This window comes from Suricata suricatta, chromosome 14 (assembly GCF_006229205.1).
Source record: "Suricata suricatta isolate VVHF042 chromosome 14, meerkat_22Aug2017_6uvM2_HiC, whole genome shotgun sequence".
Taxonomy (NCBI): domain Eukaryota; kingdom Metazoa; phylum Chordata; class Mammalia; order Carnivora; family Herpestidae; genus Suricata; species Suricata suricatta.
In genome coordinates, this window is record NC_043713.1 from 86,040,695 (window position 1) to 86,067,117 (window position 26,423).

The 26,423-nt window shown below is 49.2% G+C and overlaps 1 protein-coding gene across 1 annotated transcript in view; it reads left to right on the plus strand.

Moving 5' to 3' along the window:
- Positions 1–26,423, plus strand: part of LOC115277508 (transmembrane protein 132B-like) — a 42,258-nt gene that overhangs the window by 15,504 nt on the left and 331 nt on the right. The window contains 4 exon segments of the mRNA XM_029921632.1: positions 19,992–20,098; positions 21,155–21,427; positions 24,440–24,612; positions 25,518–26,419. Of these exon segments, the coding sequence (XP_029777492.1) occupies positions 19,992–20,098; positions 21,155–21,427; positions 24,440–24,612; positions 25,518–26,419 (1,455 nt within the window).

The following is a 26,423-nucleotide window of genomic DNA, read 5'->3' on the forward strand; positions in this document are numbered from 1 at the left end:
AATGGATGAATGAATGAGTGAATCAGTGAATGGATGTGTGACTGAATGGATGGATGAGTAAATTCATGAATGATTGGATGAGTGAATGGATGAACGAGTAAATGGATGGACAGGTGAATGGATGGACTAGTGAATGGATGAATGAGTGGATGAATGGATGGATGGATGAGTGATTGTAATTCTATCTAGAATGAGAAAGAAACCCCATACATTTATAACCCGCCAATGCTTCACCTTCCTTAGCTCCATTACCATCTTTCCAAATTTTCACCCCAAATTTTCTGTTTTCTTGCCCAGTAATTGTTAGTTCCACATTTTTATTGAAGAGAAACACATCATCTGTATGTAGAAGAGAAGAAAAATCGTGCTTACCATAGAGATGGTTGAGAAGGTCAAGTTGAGCTCCATAGTTGCATGCGCTCTGTCCCTTCACACATGTTCTTTCTAAACCCGACACCCTGGTATCTATCAGAAGAGGACTGTGAAAAGATTGGATGAGCAGGACCAGAATTTCAAGAAAGAACTATGTCTTTTTGGAAATAAAGAATATGCCTAAATAATTCATGAGCAAAATAAGCATTGTCTCTGTCAAAAATATCCATTCTAAGACCCATGGAACTGTGCTCCATGTTTACTTTTGTTTTTGCCAATCTGGGAGTAAATTTGCACGTCCCTTTAGGAAGTGAACTTGCATATAGGGATGTCCATATAATTCTTTTTTAAAATGTTTTTTTATTTATTTTTGAGAGACAGAGAGAGACAGCATGAGCAGGGGAGGGGCAGAGAGAGAGGGAGACACAGAATCGGAAGCAGGCTCCGGGCTCTGAGCTGTCAGCACAGAGCCTGACATGTAGCTTGAACCCACGAACTGTGAAATCACGACCTGAGCCCAAGCCGGACGCCCAACCTATGAGCCACCCAGGCACCCCTATATAATTCTTAACCTCCACTTGACTGAAAGCTCCGTAGGATAAGAACTCTATCTTATACACCAGTGTTTATCACATGGAAGTACTCATGTGTGTGTAGGATGGATGGATAGCAGGGAAATCTGTATGAGTCGGCTAGAGCTGTCATAACAAAACACCCTGGGCAGGGTGACTTAAACAACAGAAATTCATTTTTTAAGGACCCTGGTTCTGTCATTGTGCCCGAATCACCTCATTGGCTCTTCATGACCCCCCTAGAGCCTTCTCTCCAAACAGTCATATTGGGGTTAAGGCTTCCACATGTGAATTTGGGGGGCACCACTCTGCCCATAGCTCTATACCAAGATGCAGTGAGCTCCTCTCCCAGTGGTCACATAGTCTTTGCTAGAACATTCCCAGGGAAGACCCTGCGGTTGGAAATCTTCAAAGAGGAGCAGACTGGTATCTGGACCACCTTTGTTGAAGAGATCTGACTTGGGCTTGAGACCTTGGGGGCTGTGGTCCCCGTGTGGTGTTGCTTCATGGAATACTTCTGTTCCATCAGGGATACTGATGGTCTGCCCTGAGCACTGCAAGGTGCAGGGGGCTTGGCGGGCTCCCTACCGGATGGGGTACGGCCATGAGTCCCATCCATGGAGGGTGATAGCCAGCCTTAGGGAAAGAACTAGTTGAACTTTCTGGAGCTCTCACTGTGCTAGGCCCTATCATAAGCAAGTTGGATGTACTGACTCATTTGACTCACACAGGTTTCTGAGGCAGGTAATGCCATTTATCCTGTGATGTTATAGATAATCAGAGGTGCAGGTGTGTTCGGTAACCCCCCCAGGTCACCCAGCGGGCACTCACAGGTGCGTGCAGGCCCAGGAGTGCCCCTCGCCATGCTGGGCATTACTGAATTTTCAGGGTGGATGTGTAGACAGAGGCCGTTCTCAGAAACTAGTAGCAAATTACCACTTCCTGCTAATTTCCATCCAAGGGACCTGTTGATCAGAGTGAGCTCTTTTGAGTTTTCAAAAACACATCACCTCTAAACCTCATATTACCTCTTGATTCGTTTTTCCTTTTTGTCAGTTTCTTTGAAGGTCTTTTCAGGAAGGAAGAAAAATGTGACTTCCAGGGAGTTGATTATAGTGTAAGCCTGAGAATCTATCTTTCTGACCGAAGGCTGGGCTCCCGTTTCTCCGTTACTGGTAACTACTGTTTGTCCATGAACCTTGGCTTCCAGAGCACCAGAAGCCGGTCCCGCCTCATCAGCAAGGGGCCAGATAGTGTTTTCATTCTTGGAGAGAAATAGCTAAAAACGCCATTGCTGCTCCAGAAGGTAGAGCCTGCCAACCTACTCCATGATAATAAAGCTTTTAGGTTCCCAATATCCACTGGACTGAGCACTAATGAGGGACTAAGACTCCCAAAAAGTCGCATTAACATTTTAAAGGCTTTTCCTGCCCCACGGATGTATCTCCTTTTGAAACTTAGTTTACAATGGGTAAGGTAAGGCTCACTTTTCCAGACACATGTGCTGTCAGAGGAAACCTGAACATTACCTGCTGCTTGCTCTGAAATGCAGAGGAAATCTGTCACTAAGTAGAAGCTGATGTCCTCCCCGGAGATGATCTGCAGCCTGCAATTCCCAAGTACAAAAGAGCTCTCCCACCAAGGTCTCCTGAAATGGAAACCTTAAATGGTTTCCTTAAATGGTTACACAAAGCGTGAAGTGAGAGGAAGAAGGATTAAGTGATCAGTGAGGTGTTTCTTGAATGCAGACCTATTGGGGGCGGGGCATGCTTCAGCCTTAGTAACGAAGGTGAGGACCTTCCAGAAGATTCTGCCTGGACGGACATGCACCAGGTGATAGGCAGTGGCTCTCGGCAAGTCTACCATAGTTCTTAGGTTAATTACGGCGTTCTGGCTGTCCATGGTAAGAATGCAACCACACCGACTCTAGCGTGGTCTCTTCACAGAGGAGGTGTCCTGACTTATACAACTGAAAACATCACGATAGCTCTATGCAAAGTTGGGTCAAGGGGGTCGCTGGTTGAACCAGATTTTTCTAGAACTTTTCATTCCTGAGAGAGGCCCCCTGTACGTGGGGACACTGGACCACACGTAGGTCCCCAGTTGGCTCAGGACCCCTGCTTTGCCTAGGCTTTTCCTCCTGACCTCATTCACTCCACAGCTGCCCTGCCCTGTCCAGGGATCAGTCTGTTGGCCTTCTGGACTGGCTTTATGGGGACGTGCCTAGGACAGGGGGGTCGCTCCCTGAGATTCCAGCCCCCCGAAGGCCAGGACCATGTTTTACTTACTTCTGCATTGCTGGGGTCTATATTGATGGGGTTTTGGGGTGGCGGTGGAGTCCAAAGCTGACGGCCAAGAAAGAACTTTTGAGACATCTCTGATACAAAAAAGGTGGTTTTATTAAAGCATGAGGATAGGACCCGTGGGCAGAAAGAGCTGCCCTTGGGGTTGTGACGAGTGACTGGTTCTATACTATGGCGTCGGGAGAGGTAAAGGCAACGGACGTTGATAGGCTAAAGAGGACTCCGGAGATCAGAGGCCTTCCTCTGGTCAAGCTGAGGCTGTTTTCCCTCTAACGACGCATTAACGTTAGGACAGTGGGGCCGGGGGTGGTGGGGGCGGGGGGTTCCTGGAGACTGTTACACTCTGTAATGCTTCAGGTATTAGGCGGTGGGCTGCGGGTTATAAGGACATTTAATTTTACCTGCCATTTCCTTCAGCCTTGGTTCCCACATCACTGTGGAGGGGAGGGCGGTGTGGGAAACAGTCTATAGGTTTTTAGAGATCAGGCAGGTGATAAGATCGGCTTTTCTTATAACTGACTAAGATATTTGCAGACTGATGGAGACTGTCCTGCTCCGCTGTGATCTCCATCCGTTAACCATTTGCTTTCCCCTTCCCTTTGTCCTTGGGCAGCAGGGGTGCCTGAGGAATGTCACCCGCATACCCCACCTGGGGGGGGGGGGTTGTGTTAGCTGGTTCTTTGCCCTCAGCCTGCCTTACGCTGCCTCATCAATGTGATTACTAACAGTAATAGAGTTATTAGTACAAGTAGGAGCTCACACTTGCTCAAACAACAAGCATCTTGATGCACACACCAGCGGACTCAGCTGCATACAGACGGCACGCATTCGGAGAATTTCATTTGAAAATGGCGACCGTAGGACGTCAGCCCTGGTTTGAGCCTTGGCTGTGGGAGGGCAGAAAACAAGCACCTGGTTCTTAGCTGGGTTTGAGACGGAAGATAGATGCCTCTTCCTGGCCACCGTGGCCAGCACTTCCACAAATTACTGGGCTTGCATTTCCTTCCCACCGGCCACGCCCACCGGCCACGCCCACCGGCCACCCCCACCGGCCACCCCCATCGGCCATCCCCACCGGCCACCCCCACCGGCCACCCCCACCGGCCACCCCATCGGCCACCCCCATCGGCCACCCCCATCGCCCATCCCCAGCAGCCAAGAATTAAAATATAAACTGTCCGGCAGCTCAGAGTTCCTGGCCAGCTTGGTTCTCCCTTCTCTCAGCAACACCGCCATCTGTCATGCCTTTCTGGCGGGAGACAGGGCATCTATTTCCTGTTTCCTGGACTGGAGAGAACACCTTGTTCTTAACCTTCTGCTCCCGCTGTGTAGATTATGATTTCAATATTAATTAGACGGGTTGTTTCCCACTAAGGTTTTGGCAACCTCCCCTATGAACACACATTCTTAAATCCTTTAATGCGGCAGCTCGAAGCTGCCAGCTCCCCAGCCTCTCTGCTGGCCCAGAACGTTCTCCCTCCTCCTGGGACGGAGCTTCCCAGGGCGTCTCCAGCCCCCTGCAGCCACCTGCGCCCCAGGAACGCCGGCTTTCAGAGCTTCGGGGCCCTTTGTGGGCCGCGGGTCTCAGACTGCTCACCCCTGGTTCTTACTGCCTTGTTCCTTTTGGAGATGCGTTCATTTTGTGCTCAGTGAGAGAAATGAACACCTTCATCTCTGTGGCACGTGGGTGGGTGAGCATCTGACTCTGGATTGTAGCTCAGGTCATAATCCGAGGGTCGTAAGACGGAGCCTGATGTGTGGCTCCATGCTCACAGTGTGGAGCCTGCTTGGGATTCTCTCTCTCTCTCTCTCTCTCTCTCTCTCTCTCTCTCTCTCCTTCTTTCCCTCCCTCTCTCTTTGCCCCTCCTCTGCTCAGGCCGAGCATGAAGGGAACTTCAGTTTCAGCAAAAGCCCTAGGATTGACTAGACGGGAGAAATCCACACCACATCCCGTCTCCAGCCTGGCTGCTCTGCGCAGGGGACAGGAACATGATGACTGTCATGCCTGAGTCACCGGCCACTCCTGGATCCGCTCTATGCAGTCGGCCCGAACCGAGCAAGGGGAAGCGAGGTCTCCTCAGGGAAAAATCAGAGCTCTGTCACTCTGAGAAGCAGAATGACTATCAGGCCGTCAACAATAATAACAGAGTTCCGTTCCGGTTTGCCTGGCCTCTTAAACATGCCGCCGAGCACTGGAGAAACAGCATTCGGCACGACAGCGGCTAATCTCGCTGTGACGCTGATTACGGACCAGCTACTCTCTTAAGGAACTCCTGTGTCCAGCTACAGTTCTGAGGGGAGTTAGGTCACTCTCCCCACTCTACAGAGGGGGAAACTGAGGCAGCAGAGGTAAGTAATGGCCAAGATTTCACGAGTCATGGTAGAGGTCTGGACTTGAACCCAGGCCTGTGCTGGTCTGCCGTTCTGCCCACAGCCGCCACTCTGTTTTCCCCTGCTGCAGAAATCCAAGGTTCCTCTCCTGGCTGCTGACCGTGAGGCTCAGCAAGGCAGTTCGGCTCCAAGAGCCTCAGTTTCTTCCTCTTAACAGAAAGGATAAGCTCAGGCTGGCTCCCCAGCCCTGTATGCGAATATGATACACTATTGTTATTCATTAGTCAATCAACAAACATCTATGTTTCCAGCTGCTTCTCGAGGGAAAATGAGCAACAGCAGTGAGTAAGACATTTCCTATCATTGATACTTTACACAATGCACTTCATGAAACAAATACCAGTTTATCGTTACCATTACTGCCACTCCTGGGGATAAGTCAATGGGCTTGTGGGCTGTGTCTCTACAAGTTAAAACAATGTTTTAAATGTTTATTCATTTTGAGAGATAGAGAAACAGACCGCAAGGGAAGGAGGGGCAGAGAGGGAAGGAGACATAGAATCCGAAGCAGGCTCCAGGCTCTGAGCTGTCAGCACAGAGCCCGACGTGGGGCTCGAACCCAGAACTGTGAGATTGTGACCTGAGCCAAAGTTGGACGCTTAACCGACTGAGCCCCTCAGGTGCCCGTGTTTCTGCAAGTTTAAAGCCCTAAATGTGAGAGCATTTTCCAGGCACGCTGACCATGGTAGAGACCGCAGCTTTGCTGTGTTTAGCCCTTAGTGGAGCCTTGTACTGAACTTTATAAGATGCTATTAGTCATTAGCACTGAGGCTGTTAAATCCTCCCCTTGTGACCATTGTTCTAACACAAAGTGACACCGAGAAGCCCGCCAGGCAAGGGACGGGCAGACGCATGGGGGACGCCTGTCAGCCCTCCCTCAGCCATGTCAGAGGAGCTGGTCCCAGAGGCCCCTGCTTCAGCCCCTCCCTTGGCTCCACTTCGCAAAGCTGATCTTTCCATTAAAAGACCTCACGGTGGAATGTTTGCCTTTACAAAACAGAACGCACGGTGCATTGAGAGCTGTGGGCCGGAGACTGACGTCCCCCCACCTGAGAAGCCCCCAGCCCAGGTGACCCTGAGCAAAGCAGTGGCCTGGCCCCTTGCTCAGTGTGGCTGAGGGATGTGTCCTGTGACGGCAGCTCCCTGGCACGTGGCCTGAGAGCCACGGGGCACGTGTCCACCCTCAGCAAGTCCCAGGAGGGATCCGACCCCTCCTCGGCTTTGCTTGCTCCCCTGGGGCCCCGGGGACTGTCTCCTGCTTCCCTACCGCCCTCGCACCTGCCGGCCCCCTCAGGCTGCACAGCCATCCAAGGCCCGCCTCCTGCGGTCCGTCCACTGCCCTTCCCCCATCTGTCCATTTCCTTCCTGGCTCCGTGCCCATATTTTAACCTCACCATTGAAATAAAATACTCCATTAGCTTCTATTTCATATTGCTGATGATGCATTTCAGACAGTCCTTATGATCATGATGATATGTGGGTAGATGCCCCGCATAGACGTCTATACCGCAGAGTGTGGCATCTGGGTCACAGGGCATTGGTGTGGGCCCCGGTGCTGGTCCCCTGACGTTACCTCGGCTGAGGCGTTCCAAGTGTCCAAGCCTAGCTTGGTCATGTCCTCCAAACACACACATCCTGCTCGATACGAGTGTCTTCTTGTCTGTTTCACGGCCGTTGGAGAAGATTCTCCAGTTTCCCCAAGTTTCCCCAGACTCAACTTTCTTTATGGCAACCAGGAAGGTAGAGGGCAGAGAATTATTTTACTTGCTTTTTAAATATTTATTGATGGGGAACCTGGGAGGCTCAGTCGGGTAAGTGTCCAGCTTGGGCTCAGGTCATGATCTCACGGTTCATGGGTTTGAGCCCTGTGTCAGGCTTTGTGCTGACAGCTCAGAACCTGGAGCTGCTTCGGATTCTGTGTCTCCCTCTCTCTGCCCCTCCCCCATTCTGTCTCTCTCTCTCTATATATATATATATGTATATATACACACACATATACATAATAAATAAACAGGAAAAAATTTTAAAATTATTGATTAATTTGGAGAATGACTCTCGGGTGCCTGGTTCTCTCCTCTAGTCTTTTTCGTCAGTTACTTAAAGTGGTGGCTCCTACAGGCCTTTAAGATGCAGGTGATGTGATCTCTGTTTTGCAGTTACTAAGGCTCCGGGAAGTTTATGTGCCTGCATCGTTTGGGTAATAAACACCTAAAATGAGGGCTGGGTCCCGATTCGTCCTACTCCAGAGTCTGCGTTTGGTTGGCTCTGAGCTGGTACAAACTCAGAGACACTTGGTGAATCTCCAGGAGTTTTTCCTGGGGTGGGGTATTTGTGAGGGGCCCCATGGTTGGGGACAGCACACCAGCATCACAGCAGATGCTGAAGGATTCCGCTGAACACGGGACAATCAGAGTCTTGGACCCTCTGGGGAAGCACTTGGAAAAGCCAATACTTGCGCATGGAACCGGGCTGATGGTATTCACGCAGGAGAGCACGGTAAGGGATACGGCAAAATGAGACAAAAATGAAAGAAGGCATCCCTCAAGACCGAATCAATGCACCGCTCTCATATTCTTCATTATCCACAGGTTCATTAAAATAATCAGTGGCCGCACCAGTCGATGCAACTTCAGGGCCTGAGACCTGTCAGCACGGAGGCCACAAATTGCAGAGAGGTAGACGCCTACTCTCCGGGAAGAAGGAGTTCTTTCAGGTCCAATCGAGAGGCACCATCTGCAGCTTGCACGATCCACGGAATGCTGATAGAGCTGTTTGAAAAAGCAAGGGCTAATCACTTCTGGTTTTACTTGATTTAACTTCAAGAATTGCCCTGTTTCATTGGCGGAAAAGGAGCAAGATCAGGAGGGAAAGGAAAGTGCTTTTCCTATGCGGTCTGGGGAAGACAATGGCAGAAGAAAATCGATTATTTTATCCTGGGAATGCCCCCTTTTTAGGACGTGGTGGGACGTTGGGGAGTTGACTTGCCACAAGTAGCTTCAAGCTCCCATCTGTGCAGCTCTACAGTAAGGAAGGGAAAGAGTTTTCCAACCAAGTCGGTCCAAAAGCTCCCATGAAGAGCTCTGGTCCAGCTTGGGTGACACATCTGACTGCAAGTGACTTCCGAGCTGTGTCAGGAGGGAGTTGAGGGACCCTGTTGGCTCACATGCTCTCCTGTTGGGCAGACCTCCTGCCAAAGAGATAGGAGGAAGTTTTTCTCATTGGTTCATTCATTCATTTATTGATTCATTCACTCATTCATCCACCTGTCTGTCCATCCACCCATCCATCCATCCATCCATCCATCCATCCATCCATCCATCCATCCATTTTTCTGTCCATCCTTATGCCATTTCTTGTCCTGTGTGAGAAGGATATGAAGATGATTAGAATACTTGTGTTCTGCCTCTGACAGGTTTCCGGTTGACTTTTACTAGATGTTCAGCTAAAACTGAGACAGAGAACTAAGTTACCTCAACAGGTGGTGACAGTACATTCTTTAGTGATTTGGGAAATGACTGAAAATTGTTTGGAACTGCATATAGGAGGTCAGAGGGAGCAGAAGGAATCTGATTAGGAAGACAGTGAGAAATAAGGCATCTCAGCAGTGAAAATGCACTGCTAATTATTGTTTTTAATGCCTGATGTGCTTGGGAAAATTGGGAGATACCAGTTTTCTTGAAGCACAGATTGTGGGAGAGGCACTGGAGCATAGCAGGAGGACAAGCATGACGTTGAGCAAAGGAGTTTGGAGTTCACCCCCTGGTCAGAGTGGAGCCACAGAACAGTGGCCATTGGGTGGTCGAGTCTTTGAAAATGAATTTTGGAAATAATGAAGTTCAGGCAATCATGTAGGATGTGGGTAAGAGAGAGGGAGAGAGTTTCTGAAGTTGTCGTGCAAGGATGGAAACAATCCCCTGGAGGGCTTGAGAGGAGACCAGAGAGAAGCTCTGGTGATGACTGTGTCCAAGAGCTAAAGACTCCGAGCAGAAGGAGCCAGAATGTCCTCAAGACCTCTCTTCCCTCCATCCCATGACCAGGACTGCCAGGTCCTGCCCAGCCACTACATTGCTTGACCCCCTTTGTCATCCTTTACAGCATCTACCTCTAGCCGACCTCCTACAACTGGTTGATTTGCTTGGTCCTGTCTGTCTCCCACAACAGAACGTGATCCTTGTGAGCGCTCACTTGTCTCTGGTGTTCGCGTCTGCCTCCACATCTAGCACAGCATCTGGCCCCTCCGGGGGGTTCAGTAAATATTCACTGAGCTCGTTCATTCATCCACCTACTTTTCATTCATCCAGTCATTACTCAATCATGCATGTACCCAGTCATGTTTTCAATGCACCATTTAATGACTGCCTTCTCCAGTTGTTTCATGAAAAAGAATATTCTTAGTGGATATGTGGGTGTTTGAAAGGAAATAATGTCTAAATCGATAAGCAGAAACAGATATTTCAACTGGTGCTTCTGTGTCACAGTTTAGATGTGGCATCAGGTCCTTTATGTGGAGTGCATCCTCCCCAGTGGAGAGTTCTTCCTTTTGAAAGGCAACCCCAAAGAAAGAAGATCTTCTTGAAGTATTTTCTTGGGGTTGGGTAGAGAAAATCATACTTGGTGTGGAAGATTTGTTCTCAAAATCATGGCTGTCGAAGATGTAGAAATTGGGATACCCAGACATTGTCAGTGGGAATGTAAATTGGTGCCGCTGCTTTGGCAGATCCTCAAAGCACTAAACGTGGAATTCTCACATGACCCAGAAATCCCATGTGTAGGTATATATCGAAGAGACATGAAAATATAAGTCCGCGTAGGCAGAAGTGGTACATGAATGCTCATGGGAGCAGTATTCTCAGTATCAAAAAAGTAGAAATAGCCCAAGTGCCCATTTTCCGATGGGGGGTACACACCTGTGGTGTATCCAGATAAGAGGCTCTTAGTCAGCTGTAGAAAGAATGAAGCCCAGATCAGCGCTACAACATGAGTGAACTTGAGAACGTGATGCCGAGTGAAAGAAGCCAGGCACAAAAAGGCACATAATGCAGGATTCCGTTTATATGAAATGTCTAGAATAGAAAAATTCATAGAGACAGAGAACAGATTCAGGGTCACCAGGACCTGGGGGGGGGAGGGGAGTGAGGAATGAGGTGACCTCTAAGGAGTAGGCAGTTTCGTTTGTGGGTTACAGAATGATTCTAAAAGCAGGTCGTGATTATTGCAAACTGAATCTATCAGACACCCATCGATGTGTCTGCTTTACAAGGTGAACTTAGTGATACGTGAGTTTTATCTTAATTTTTTAAAAGCGTGGCTGAATTCTAATGGGCCACATAAGCAATTTCCATGAGAGGAGAATTACAGAGGTCCTCAAGCCACGGGTCCCCTTCTGCCCACAAGGGAGAGAGTTTGTGCAGATAACTATGTGGGCAAGGGTGTAAGGATTATTACCTCAGAAGAGGAAGTTGGATTTACAGAGAAGTATGGACATTAAATTATTTATTTGAGGTCCTGCTTATGTGATTTTTGGCACCCATGCAAGCAGCCATGGGTGCCTGGGTGGCTCAGTTGGTTGAGCGTCTGACATCAGCTTGGGTCATGACCTCACAGTGTTTGGGCTTGCTGTAAGCACAGAACCTGCTTCACGTCTTCCGTTCCCCTCTCTGTCTTCTCCCCCTCACACTCTCACACTTAAAAATAAACAAAACATTAAAAAGAATTTTAAAAAGAGAGGTGAGGCAGCCAATCATTGCTGCTGAGAAGCATCTTGGAAACTTTGTTGTTATTAGGAATTGAAGAGCCTTTCAGAACTTCTAGAGGATTTGATCTGATTTATAGCAAAAATGGTAGAGGTAAGACACGCATGTCACAGCTGCCTAGCACCTGTCCAAGGAAGACATCACTAATCAATCCTTGCATGCCTCTCGCCAGAGCCCAGATTCCTTCTCAGGACAATCCCCCCCGCCCCCCCGCTGTACCTCCCCACCCGGGGCCTGTGAAGACCCATCTACATTCACAAACGCAATGAAACCTTTTCCCATTTATGGCGCAGTCTGTGGGCGCCGGGAGCAGCATAATGTCAACAAGGTTTCCATTTGTTCCAGAAGGCTTCCTACTTACACTGAAAAAATAAAAACAAACCGACCCGTTTCCTTCGCTGGGCATTGGAGGCATTCTGTCCAGGAAAGCATTACGCCCAAGGCTGTAAAATGCCAGTTCTTGAGGCAAATACAGTCCCAAGATTTGCTTTGTTTGGCCAGATCCTTTATAGCTTTCCCGCCAGTGGCCAGTGTTGAAATGTGATAGGTTTCGCTCTAAACCTGGGTTTCCTGCTCTCGAAGAAGTCAGCGGCCCTCCGGAGGCAGCGGCAGCACTCCTGCGGGAACGCAGTTCATCTAGCGGCGTCCTGGCCGCCCTGCGGTGAGACCAGCTCCCTCCAGTTCGCCTTGTCCGGCCACCCCGCCCAGCGCGCCCCCTGACCCCTGACGCCGTGCTGCTGCTGCTTCCGGCCCCCCGGGGCTGAGCCGAGCGTGCTGTGTGCTGTTTGCTAGTCTGAATGGTACTCCATGCCACGCCTTTATTTATGAGACTTTCTGGATAAATTACCTTCTTGCCAGTTGAATTCTACTGTGCGTGTACAGGGTTACAGGACGGTGCGTTTGTTTTGTGTCATCAGTGTAAATCTAGATGTTGAATCGAGTAAGGGCCCGGTGTCATCTCCCCCTGGCGGGCTGCAGGGGCGGGGCCGTAGGGACAGCGGGTTTCTGCCAGTGATGAGCCCAGGATTTGTAGACAGAACTTTCTCAGGCAACGCGGAAAAAGTCTCTTCTAGGCAAGACTCTCATTACCCCGTGTTCAGGGCAGAGACCGCCAGCTCCGTCATAGGTCCCGCGGTTTGTGACGGGGAGCTCCGTGCTCGTGCACCCAGACGTCCCCGTGAAGGGCCCGGGCTGGGCTACGTTCTGGATTCCCAGTTCCCTTGAAAACTACTCAGCGAGAAAGTGAGGGGGGAGGTCCGCATTCTCTCGGCCGCGGGGACCGCGCCTCGCGGGTGCCGGGTCCAGTCCGCTTGGGACTTCCAAAGTCCCTCTTTCCAATTTCTCGTTGTGGAATACGTGGTCCACTGCTTGCATTTACTCCTGCCTTTTCCCGGGCATCACAGAATAAACTCTCTGTTATAGATGCCTCATGCCTTAAGTCCACCATGCAGGATTCAATTATTTTCCAAGTAACTTTCATAGAAGTTGGAAAAATTATGTAGAACTTTCTCTTATTTTTTCCCTTGCAAACCTCTTTATTCTGCCAAAATACCTCATGAGGGTGTGTTTTGTGTGTGTGTGTGTGTGTGTGTGTGTGTGTGACTAATTTACATGCAAACTCCAAACATCTAAGCCTCAGCTTCAACATCGGTGCCGATGGAGCCTAATTAACAGCACATCTCCCCGGCAGGCCTGGTGCACGTAGTCAGAGCGGGCGCAGGAAGCCGGGCATCCTCACCACATAAACGCCTCCTGATCCCTTCTGGGGCACCGTTTGATGAGTACGCAGGGCTCGGATCTTCTCCTAAGCTAACAAGCGCTGGTGGTGCTTTTAAAATTCCCCGGTGTCAAGGGACGAGATGCTAACATGAACGCATCCTACAGATAAGGGTAAGTTAAACTTTGTACGCGGCCATACAGGCTGGCCTGGGATGCTCTGAAGTTTTGATAGGGAATAACTTTTGGAGGATACTTATCTAGAAATAACAGAACCTTATGGAACATGTTTCGGGGCAAGGGCCCCTGGGTGGCTCAGCCGGCTAAGCATCTGACTTGTGACTCGGGCTCGGGTCATGAACTTGCGGCTCGTGGGATGGAGCCCTGAGTCGGGCTCTGAGCTGACAGTGCGGAGCCAGGCACCTGCTTGGGATTCTCCCTCTCCCCCTCTCTCTGCCCCTCCCCTGCCTGGGCACGCACGTTTTCTCTCTCTCTTTCTTTGTCAAAATAAATAAATAAACATTAAAAAGCAAGACAGGGTTTACAAGCAGAGTTTTTTCCCTAGAGGAAAAACTGAACATGTGTTGGCTTCCCCAAAGAGATGGCCTGTCGGACAGAGTCCGGAACTGTCCTGAGCCATCAGAGGAGCCTGGCTGAGGGAGGTCAGGTGCGGGGGACCAGCCCACGCACCAGAGTCTAAGGGTCCCTGAGGAGGGGGTTGGTGTCGGCGAAATATCTACAAGAAAGAACACAGACAACATGAATGGTGGAAGAGACCACACTTTACTGTGAAACTTGGTGTCTTATATACCACAGGTGATTACATCTTTCTTTTAATGATTACATTGTTTGCAACTTCTTAGGAATCACATGTTTCAGAAAGATCATTGTTTTCACAGAAGAGAGAACAGAACATTAAAGACAGGAATGAGGTACAATACAGAAGATCAAAAAACATAATTTATCACTAAAAATACATCAGCGGGAGTCCTGTGAGTAAGGTGCCTCTAACGAGCGAGGAAGTTTCAATCAGAAAGCCTGCCCATTTACTGAAACCGCAATTACCAAGAGGTATGAATAGTAGGAGAACTAACCCCAGTCTCTGATCCACTTAGGTCAAGCAGTCAAGCGCACACATTTTCAAGCAGGGGAAGCAGGGTCCCTATAGGCCGCACAGCACTGCACCCCAGTCTCCCAGGACTTTTGTTCTTTTGTCCTGATCCTCAAATGGGGGGAGGGCCAACCGTTATCCAGGGTAGCACCTTCCTAGACAAGGCTAGGGACTTTGCGATTCCATACGCTCCCCCCGGAGGTCTTGCCGTCACCGTGGAATCACCTCCGCAGGCTTTTTGGCCGGAGGGGCCCCAACAGTCAGGGAGTCCGCTGTGCAGATGTCGTGTGCCTCTAATTAAGGGGAACAGTGGATCCTTCCTGTGGTTCTGAGATGAAAACAGCCCGGGAATACGTTCACTTCCCCCAGACCTCCCTGGGAGCTTCCAGGAAAAACGATTAAAAACAGTATTTTCTGCCAACTCAGAAAACCTCACCACAAAAAGCAGAGGAGAAAGAAAGCAGTTTCATGATCAGGTCCGTATGAAACCAGAACGTGATGTGCGTCACAGGCAATCTGCCGAGAGATTGCAGAGACCAGAGATGTCGCCATGTTACAGAGCCAAGCAGATCTAACCCATTCCATACACGTCCTCATAATAAGTCAGTTTTTCTCCATTTTAACTTTGATTGGCCCCTAGAGAGCCCTGATTGGTTTGCTAATTACTACACACTCTGTGTGTGTAGTGCTTAGGAGCGTGAACGCAGACCTGGGGACACAGCAGGCAGAAGTGACTAAGGAGCCCAGACCCCCTGGTTCAGGTCCCCGAACAAAGCCGGAAATCCCGCCCACGCCTCCCCGGGAGTTTAGTTGGAAGACCCTGGGTCAGTCACGAAGTTCTTGCTGCATGTTCATTCTCCTGTGTGCCAACTGGACCCACTACTTGGCAGAGAAGGGCCGTGGCTTCTGTCCGGTGCATTTGTGCGGAGTTATCAACCCAGATCAGTTAGGAACATCGGTCCTGTATCCAGGGATCATGAGCCTGACGCGAGGCTCGACCTCGTGAACCAGGATGACATGACCTGAGCCAAACTCAAGAGTCAGATGCTTAATTGACCAAACCACCTGGGCACCCCTTCCCCAAAACACATTCAATAAGATTTTGCTATTTCTAGAGAAGTTATCTTCCAAAACGTATTCCGTATCGAAACTCAGCTCAAATCCTGACTCTCTCTCTTGCCGGCTCTGTATCCTTGACAAACTGGCCTCTCTCAGCTTCAGTTGGTGCATTTTGATAGAAGAATCCGCACACTTCACATCACACAATTGTGAGGACTCAATGCACAGAGGACACACTAACTCGGAAGAACAGTGCCCGGTGCGCGGAGGGCACGCCACACAGGCTCTCGGAGCTCGATTTCTCGGGGGTCAGCAGTTCTTGGCATATAAGGCAACCCCCAAAAATGTGCGCACGGGCGCCTCGAGGGGCAGACGAATCGTTTTTGCAAAACTACATCAAGCATATGAAACAGCCTCTCAGTTTGGATCAAAAATGACTTTTACAAGTGTTTTTAAGGGACACTTGGGGGTGGCTTAGTCTGTTGGGGGTCTGACTTGGTTTCAGCTCAAGCCATGATCTCCTAGTTCATGGGCTCGAGCCCCGTGTCGAGCTCTGTGCTGACAATGTGGAGCCTGCTTGGGACTGTCTCTCTCTCCTCCTCTCTCTGCCCCTCCCCAGCTCATGTATTCTCTCCATCTCTGTCTCTCTCTCTCAACTCTTTCTCTCAAGATAAATAAATAAACAGTACAAAAGTTTTTCTTAATGTATTTTGCATATCTTCATATAGATTTGTGCATTTTCTGTGTACGGGTGAGAACCTGACCATCTGATTCTGTAGCTGTTCTTCTCTGATCCGCAGCCTCCCATCTGAGCAGGGTGACGCGGGGAGTTACAATGCTCGGCCAGGCTTCCTGCAGTGGAGACAGATCTATCCAGTGGCAAACTCAGCGAGGGGCAGTGTGAGCACACACACTAAACTCTCCCTTCTCTTTTCATTTATTTTATCTTATTTTATTTTATTTTATTTATTTTATTTTTAGATGACACAGTGTTTACCTGTATCACACTTTCTAAACATTTATTTATTTTTGAGAGACAGAGAGAGACAGATCATGAGCAGGGGAGAGGCAGAGAGAGAGGGAGACACAGAATTGGAAGCAGACTCCAGCCTTGAGCTGTCAGCACAGAGCCCGACACGGGGCTCAAACCCACAGACTGTGAGATCATGACCTGAGCCGAAGCCGGACGCTCAACCGACTGAGCCCTCTGGGCGCCCCTTCCTTCTCCTTGTAAAGACAGTGAGACGGAGGGAGGTGTGGGGGCCGGCGCCCTGTGAGCCCGACTCTGCTCCTTCCTGCTCGGTGGCCCCGTGGGGACCCTGTGCCAGGGGCTGGTGCTGCCGGGTCCCCAGCTTCCTCTCATGCCGCTGGGAATGACAGCAGCACACCAGGGGATAGTTCCGTAATCCAAGAACTCTACACTCTATAACTCAAATGTGTGTAACGCATGTACATATAAAACATTTACCTTCTATAAGTATAACATATACATGAAATACACAATAACCCATAAAGCATACATGTAAATTGTGCCTATACTATGTAACATTAATGTACATAATGAATATGTAGTGCATACAAATGGAACACATATGTTCTGTAAATACAAACTATGCATGAGATGCACAATAATCCATTCGACACAAATTATATATAATTGTTATACATGTATACTGTGTATAGCACAGTACTAATAAAGCACTATTCTAAACCATAGTATAATATACACAGTGTGTATGTACAGGCACAGTATTTTATTGCTATTTTACTATACAGAGCATAAATGTATAGTCACCCACTATACACAGTACAGAGCTGTAGCCATGTACAGTATTACTATACATTATGTCATCATATATCATGTTTTGCATTTATATATGTACGGACTGTACACGTGTATTGAACACACCCACAGAGTGTGCAGCCGGTAGACGCCTCTCCTCGTGAGGACCTGGGGTGCTTGGCCCGAGTGGTAAGATGGATGGATGTGACCTGGCGTCAGGCTACCTGGACCATGCGAGGGTGAGTCACGAGGACCGTCTGCTCCTGACCGCAGGTGACCGCAGGTGAATGAAACTTTGGCTCAGGGGACCACCGTACTGCCCGCCCGGTCCAGAATCTAAGAAGCCTGGCCCCTTGTAATGGCAAATGATGCTAGAAACCAAAAGAGCCTGGAGTAGTACAGGAAGGGCAATGAGTGGGGCAGAGAACCCCGGTGGGGAGGCACGGCGAGACACGTATGAACAGGCATGTCAACGTGTCGTTGCTGGGGCAGGGGAGGGGCAGGCAGAGACAGGTCTGAAGGCCAAGGAGAGAGCGCAGGAGCCCCTCCGATGGTAGGTGGCGTTGCTCCACCGGCAGGGGGCGTGGGCGTCCGCATCCCAGGGCCCCGCCCCTGAGGCCTTGGGGGCGGGGCCACGACGGTGCCGGAGGCTCTGGCCCAGGGGGCTGCCCTTGACCTCAGGAGGAGCACCGCGGCCTGCAGGCTGAGCATCTTCTGAAATACCGGTTTCCTGGAGACCAGCCTCTCCTCTTAGTGAAACCCCCGGGGCGGTGGGAGGGGACAGAACTTCTCTAGAAAAATCGTGACCGGACACTCCCTATCGGGGAATGGAGGAAGTTTTCCGCTTGGTTTGCTTTTTTCTTTTCGACTGTCACTAATGGAACATTTAAAAGCCAGACCCTTTCTCTGATCCTGGGCCGAACTTAGGTGGCCAAGGACAAGCTGGAAACCTGAGGGGAGCGCTTCCCATCCTACTGGCTGATCTTAGCAGGGGGCTTCCTGTCTGCCCTGCAGGTTATGGGGGGCAGGGTTACCGGCCCATCTCCCCTATGGGGGAGCCCAGAACTACATGGTCTGGGAGAATATCTATTTATTTATTTATTTATGATGGAGGGGGTGGCTTTTAAATCCAAATTCCCAGGTACCTTGCTCCTATGGCCAAATCTTTTTCTTAAGTATGTTTCGTGTGATCTGGAAAGCATATATATATATATATATATATTACATTAAAAATATGTTAGGAGGGTAAATCGCCTACCTTAGGTGTTCTTACTGTAAGACCCTAACTCCTTGGGTCAATCTGGACCCTAAAATACCAACCATTGTTTTACTCTCCAACCCTAATAAATAATTAAAGGTTGAACAACTGGGCTCTGTAAAGCCCTAAGATGTAACAATTGATCGTAACCTAATGGCTAACCTTGTTTTTCAAGATTCCGTGTTAAGCAACCTCGTCGCCTCCCCTCTAACTATGATTGGTCATTTCAAACCCCTCTGGAGACAGTGTAAGGATGCAGGTCTGATTCAGGTTTCCCCTCTGACCTTGAAGGTCAGCTAACACCATTAACATTTCTGGGGGCGGGCCTAAAGATGGAGGTTAAGACTAGTCACGCCCTAGGTGAGGGTCCTGGGTCCACTCTGTAATTGGTTAAAGTTACTGTCAATGATGTGATGCTATAAGGATTGGACCCCTGCACCTGTGTCACAATTTCCTGTAACTCCCCTTCCCAAACTCATAAAAGGCCCTGCCCCGCCACGCTCCACGTGGATCCAGTGGGTTGTTGAAGTCTGTGAGCCCCAGTTTAGGCTGGCCGGGCCTACATGCATAATAAAGCCCTTTGCTTTTGCATGCGTGATTCGGCCTCCCTGGTGGTCTCTGGTTTTTGGGGGCGATATTAAAATCTGGGTACAACAAAAGAACTCTAAAATTGATAGGTTCCCGCCCAAAGTAATATTTGTGTGTTGAAATATGATTGACCACTATAGAATGCTGTAAACTATGATCAGTTAACTAAATGATGACTTATTTTGTCTTGCCAAAACCCTTAAGAACCCTGAACTCCTGCGTGGTGGGGCTCGCTCCTGAGGACTTGCCAACACTTGGGAGGGGCCATTCACTGAACTAAAACAAACCCATCCACCATCTCTGTTTGTGTTCGTGGGTTTCACTCTCGGTGACTTGCTTCAGGAGGGAGAAGTCTAACACTTACCACAAGAATTATTATTATTATTATTATTATTATTATTATTATTATTATTTTAAAAGGCCAGATTCCTGACAAATTGTGTGCCCTGACTTCCCTGGGGAGTAGAGGCTGGGAATAAGTGAACAAGATTCAGAGGTCATTTTCCCGGCTGCCCCCCTCACCGGCTGTGGGCCTGCGTTCCCTTTATCCAAACACTTGATCAAGAAACTCGGGGGCCCACGTTTGGGCAGCAGACTTGCAGCGTCTTGGTTGCTAGCAAAGCAAAACAAAAAGCAGCAACATAAATTTGCTTTCAAAATAGGTCTTCGGTAGCAGGTAAAGCAGAGTCTATAAAGAGACACCCAGGATAAACACCCTGGAGGGAGAAAGAAGACAAAGAAACCTCCCCGGTATCATGGTAAATAAGCGATTTTCCGTTGTTGTTTTGCTTTGACTTTGGAAATAGCTATCAGCTCCAGAAATCAAGCTTGCGAGGCACTGAATCCCCAGCATGGGGGCAGAATGAGGGAGCGGATAAGCGCCTGGGGCTGAGTATCTGATTTTTGAGGCAGAAGAAAGCTGAAATGAGAGGCTGAAGTGCCTATCCTGTGTGTAAACAGAAAGTGGATTAGAGAGGAAAGCGTTTATGTCCCATGAAGTCTAACAGCCGCTTAAGTGGATGCTATTATTTGACAAGGCAGCGTGGGCTCCTAATGGCCGCTCCGCTGCTCTGTCTCCTTCGTAGCTGTGCTGACGGAAAGGACAGAAGAGGAGGCCTTAGTGATGGCAGGTGCCGGGCCGTGCACGCCGCTGGCTGCCGCGGCTCCTCTGGGAGACCTCGGGCGACCAGAAGTAGGTCCCTGGCTGGAAACCAAGTAAATGTGCGAAGGGAGAGCAGTGACGGCGTCCTCTCGTGTGGCCCCAGGAGCCAATGCCGTGCTGGACGCCGCCTGTGACTTCGTGAATGAGAAGAGATCTCTGCGTCGGTCTTTGTCTGTGGTTCCTGGCTCCCAGCCCCCAGACCCTTGCGACTTTCTAAGTGGTTAGAGCGATTTCGAGCTGCTGTCGTCATCATAGTGGATCTTCTGTTCTCGGTTGAGAGTCATAAAGGTGGAAGGGCTGTGTGGTACTCGAAACGAGCCCCTTTCAGCCACGCAGGTGACCACCCTGCCCCGCCTCTCCTGGAGCCCGGGGGTTGACTCCCTGAGACCTGCACTCACGCCTGTCCTGGAGTCGTTCACTCTGACTCACCGTGGCCCCTTGCATCAGGTGCCGGCCTCGGGCACCCAGCACGCGGTCCCCTTCCTGCTCCGGCCGCCGCAGCCGCGGGCGCCCAGATTTCCCGGGTGCGGAGAATGAGGACCAGCGCGCTCACGTGCCTCATGGGAGTCAGCGTGGGGCAGGGCGCTAGGGCTGGTTTTGTTACGTTCTGGAGCTCACACGGCTGCTCCCATCGGAATCACTCGGGCTCTTTGAAACTTGTGGGTGCCTGGCTCCGATCTCAAGACACTGAATAAATCGCTGTGGGCTGAAACTGGGCAGTAGGGCCACCCCCAGGCGGTTCCAGGGCGCAGCAAAGCTTGGGCACGCCTGGCCACCCTCTCCATTCTGGAACTGTCTCTCCGGCTGGCTGGATCCTGCACTTGAGTGAAAACAAGTTGGGGGCAAGAGACAGTGTCTTTGCTTCCTGGGTTCTGGTCGTGAGGCCGCCATTCCTGCTAAGGGCGAGCACCCCTCGTGCCTGATGGCTGATGATGTTGTAAATGAATCTGTGGACATGGGTGTGTGGCCGGGAGACAGCTGCGTCCTGACCCTTCATGGCCACAGTCCCACGACTGCTGGGACACTGAGGGTATCTCAAACATCCCTAACGCTGGTCGTCTCGGTCTGGTCTGTCCGTGTCCCCAGGAGAGCGAGGACGAGGAGGACGAGGAGAAGAGGGGGCGGGGCTGCTCCCTGCAGTACCAGCACGCCACGGCGCGCTTGCTCACCCAGTTCGTGGCCGAGGCGCCCGACACGGGCCAGCTGAGCTACCTGCTGGGCCCCGACTGGCAGTTTGACATCACGGACCTGGTGGTGGATTTCATGAAGGTGGAGGAGCCGCGGATCACGCAGCTACAGGGCGGCAGGACCCTGGTGGGCCGGGAGCCGGGGATAGCCACCGTGCAGCTTTAACTCACTGCCTGACACTTTCCCCACATACTCACCCCGTTCTTTGCTTGTGTCAGGACATGTTAGAGCGAGGCAGTTCTGTGCATGTGAGTGTCTGTGAGAGGGAATGATGAAAACCATGCACGGAATTCACCGGTGTGTACCGCATATTCAGAAATCTCTTTCTTTTTTTAGATGTTTATTTATTTTTGACAGACAGAGAGATGGAGCATGAGCAGGGGAAGGGCAGAGAGAGAGGGAGACACGGAATCTGAAACAGGCTCCAGGCTCTGAGCTAGCTTTCAGCACAGAGCCCGATGTGGGGCTCGAACTCATGAACCACAAGATCATGACCTGAGCATAAGCCGGACGCTTAACCGACTGAGCCACACAGGCGCCCCCAGAAATTTCTTTCTTTTTTTTAAATTTTTTAAATGTTTTTATTTATTTTTGATACAGAGAGAGACAGAGCATGAGAGGGGGAGGGACAGAGAGAGAAGGAGACACAGAACCAGAAGCAGGCTCCAGGCTCTGAGCTGTCAACACAGAGCCTGACAGGGGGCTCTAACCGATGAATGTGAGATCATGACCTGAGCCGAAGTCGGATGCTTAACGACTGAGCCCCCCACGCACCCCCAGAAATTTATTTCTAACAAACCACAGAAAGATTTTGCAGATGAGAGACCCTCTTTCTTTGTTTAGTATATATTTTTTTCAAATTTGTATTTAAAGTCTTTTAAATTTAGGTTTTTTTCCCCAAATTGTATTTAAATTCTTAGTTAATGTACACTGGTTTCAGGAGCAGAATTCAGTGACTCATTGCTTATGTAGGACACCCAGTTTTCGTCTCAAGAGCCCTCCTTAATACCCATCCCCCATCTAGCCCACACCCTCACCCACTTCCCTCCATCCATCCTCAACTTGCTCTCTATCTGTAAGAGTCTCTTGTGGTTTACTTCCTTCTCTTCCCTCCCCTCCTTCCCATGCATTCATCGGTCTTGTTTCTTAAATTCCACATGAGTGAAGTCATGTGGTATTTGTCTTCCTCTGAGTGACTTATCTCGCTTTGCAGAATACATTCTCGCTGCATCCACATCACTGCAATGGCAAGATCTCATTCTTCTGGGCGGCTCAGTAATGTGCCACTGTATACATCCCGTCATCTTTGCCCATTCGTCAGCTGGTAGACATTTGGGCTCTCTCCACAGTTTGGCTCTTGTTGCTAATGCTGCTATAATCATTGGGGTGCACGTGCCCCCTCGAATCTGTATTTTTGTGTGCTTTGGGTAAATACCTAGGAGTGCAATTGCTGGGTCATAGTGAGGTTCTACTTTTAGTTTCTGAAGAACTTCCATACTGTTCCAGAGACGCTCTTGAGATCAAATATCTCGCCTTTCACCAGTGGGTGTGAAGTCAAGACACAAATTCATGGAAGCAACCGTATTTCCCTGGTATTAGCCACTCTCCACCACAGGGCACTTGGTGAAGTCTGGACATCTTCCTTGTCGTGAGGATTTACAGGGACCCACGTGTTTCATAATGTTATGCTTTCTCTTTTGTTAGACTATTATCGAAAATATTTCATAGTTATTTTAATAGCATGGCTGTGAAGAGATTATGCAGTGGGTCATTATCTCTACAAAGTGTTTAAATACTCCTTATCACACCACAATTTAGGGTTTGCCCAAACGTGATTTTGCAAAAGCTCGTTTATTGATACTACATTAGTCCAGGTCTGAAACTCTCTGGTTACAAATTGTTGCTGTATGAGGTGAAGTGACATTTTAAGGCCATTAAGATTCCTTTCTCCACGGAATTTTCTCGGCAAGCTCAGCGATGCCACAAGGCTCTGCAATTCTTGTCTGATAAACATCTAACTACCCAAAGAGAAAGGTTTAAATGGGAAAAGAAGGCGAGACACCATTTCTCTAAATATTTTTAGTAAAAAGATGTCAAAATGTAACTATTTCATTTTTAATAACTTGTCACGTTTTCTGCGCTTTGATGGGCCAACACCAGCAGGGAGATAATATTCTTTAATTTGGGGGGAACTGTTGCTAAATTAAATCAAGCTCTTCGGAGAACATAACTGACTCACATTGTATAAATCAAAGGAAATAAAATGCATTAGGTTGATTTATTTACAATTCAGTGTTTTTCAATGAGGGGGATGGAATTAAACATTATAAAATGTTCTTCTAAACCATATGCATCTCAAAGAGCTGTCCAAGCCCAAGGCCATCTGTCCTAAGATCATCGGGCGCAAATCTATGGTCTGACAAAGTCAGGGTCACTGCCCTCGGGGACACCACACGCCAAGGAAATGTGGAAAATCTTATTGAACCAAAGAGATAGAGTCTGGAAGGCAGCTGGCAGGGCTGAAGGCAGGGAAAGTTCTAGTCAAGCAGAAGCTCGCTCTGGACACAGTCCGGACCGTGCAGGGGCCCCAGGGTCCTGCTTGCTAGTGAAACACAGAACCCATGCGTGTGGATAATGTGTTCAGAAACCCTTGAGAAATCCTGCACCGGAGCTGGCAATCAGACTTGCTTCTCTGGGTCAAAGTGACTTAGATCCTCAAGGCAAGAGACAGAGTCACCCTGCCTGACGACAGAAATCCAAAGAGCAAAGTTTCTGATCATCTTTACGTTTAGAGAACAGTGTTCCTCAGGGGTCACAAAAGATAGCAGTCACCCAGAAAAGGGGCTGTTCTGATACTGCTGCCATCTCTTGTCCCTGGGAGGAATGTCTCCTGCTGATGTGGCAGGTGACTTCACCCACATCTGCCATCGCAGCCGGATAAAGGGAAGGGCAGGTTTTTGCTTTCTTGGTCTGAGCAGTTTCTACTTTCCGGAGACTCATTTAGCACTGAGAACAGACTTTGGGGTTCAACGGATGCTGGCAAAGAAATAATTGAAAATAAGGCATCCACCTGCTTCCAAAGCCCCATTTTCTTTTGCAGGAATTTTACCAGTTTCTTTCCTTGTTTTGCCCTCATTAATGACATGCAGAGCAGAGACTGGAGCTTGCTCGCTTCCTTTGAAGGTGCTCTCCCTGCTCTCTGACTGCATCCTGGCCGAGAAGATGGTGATCGTCCTGGATGACCGATCAGCTGGACATGCAGCTGGTGGCTGGCTGGTCTCTGCCCTGCAGCCTCACAGAGTGGACAGAAGAGCCGTCGTCTCCATGGTGGCTGCCCAGGACGTTCTCCAAGCCCCGCAGCAGGTGGGATTCCAGAGTCCTTTTGTCCCCGGTCATTTGAGACCACGTCCCCCCCCCTCGCATCTGCAGAGGACATCAGTAGAGCACTTGTAGCTAGGACAGCCCTTGAAGCTTCTTCCTGCTTTCTATTCAGTCTGTCTCGTCACTGAGAAAAGTGCTCAGGACTTTGGATAAGTTTTCCTCTTATACTTTACACACTGACCATATGTCCAAATACCACTTTCTAGTAGGTTATCTGCGGTGACGGCAGTGGGGGGCACTACTGATAGACCATAACCAAAGGATCACATGTACTCGCGCTTCCAAAATAAGTAATCATTGATACTTGCAAATTCTATTTCTGCTGCTTAAACAAGTCTGGCTAATGGGCACCAGACGTCTGTTGGTTTATATTAATTATGGGCAACTTTAAACCTCTGCTCCATCTTTAAACTTGTAGCGAATCCAGCTGAATTATACCAAGGTCATTCTGTCGTCCAAGCACACCAGTCCCCACACTGCCTCATTTCTCAGATACTTCAAATGAGCATGGCTTCCTAACACAGAGCGCTTGAAGTGATATTATCTTGCGTCTGATTAGCTGCACCTGAAATTGATTCAGATGCATCATGTGATCTTTCAAACTCTTTGGAGAATTCAAAGTCAAATTCTGTTATATGACATTCAATACGTTAATATACACAGCACTGCGTTCACCACAGTCTACATATTTGCTCCTCACACCCGTACTTCCCGTTATTTATGCCAGTTTGATGGATGACAGCAACTGATCCAGATTTTAAAACATATTTATTCTTTTCTGCCTATGTATTGAAAACATCTCTCACAGGAAACCACATGTGTGCTTTATAAGTTTGTGTACATGTTTATGCATTTGAAGGAAATGAATTATAACATAAAGTTTTAAACTCATTTTTCTTAGTCTTTGGGCTGTGTTCAGTGATGGTTCTGTGACACCCTTAGACATTTATGATCCCAAGGATTTTTCAGTTACTGTGTCATCCTTGGATGAAATGGTGGTGTCTGTCCAGGCAAACCTTCAGTCCAAATGGCCGGTTGTGGTTGCAGAGGGTGAAGGGCAAGGTCCCTTGATTAAATTAGAAGTGATGATTAGGGAGCCCTGTCAGAAGACCAAGAGGAAGAGTGTTCTTGCCGTGGGTAAAGGAAATGTCAAGGTCAAATTTGAACCAAATGTTGATGAGCACCTCGGAGGCACCAACGATATCGAGGGCATCGGTCGGGAATATAAAGACCACTTCAGTAATTCCATAGAGCGGGAAGGAAACCAGGAGAGAGCAGTTCAGGAGTGGTTCCAACATGGTGCCTCTGTTGGCCAAGAGGAACGTAGCAACAAAAGCACAACCCCACAGTACTCCCTGGAAGGAAAGGATAAGAAGCTACTCAAGAGTGGCGGTCCAGACACCTTCACAAGCTTCCCCACTCAAGGGAAGTTACCGGAACCCAACAATCCCAGTGACCTTACAGTGACCTCCAGGGGCTTAACTGACTTGGAGATCGGCATGTGCGCTCTGCTCTGTGTCTTCTGCCTGGCCATTTTGCTCTTCTTAATCAACTGTGTGGCATTTGCTTGGAAATACAGACACAAAAGATTTGCTGTGAGCGAACAAGGCAACATCCCCCATTCCCACGACTGGGTCTGGCTTGGGAATGAAGTAGAACTTCTGGAAAACCCCGTGGACATCACCCTCCCTTCGGAGGAATGCACAACCATGATAGACAGGGGGCTGCAGTTCGAGGAGAGGAACTTCCTTCTCAACGGCGGCTCCCAGAAGACTTTCCATAGTCA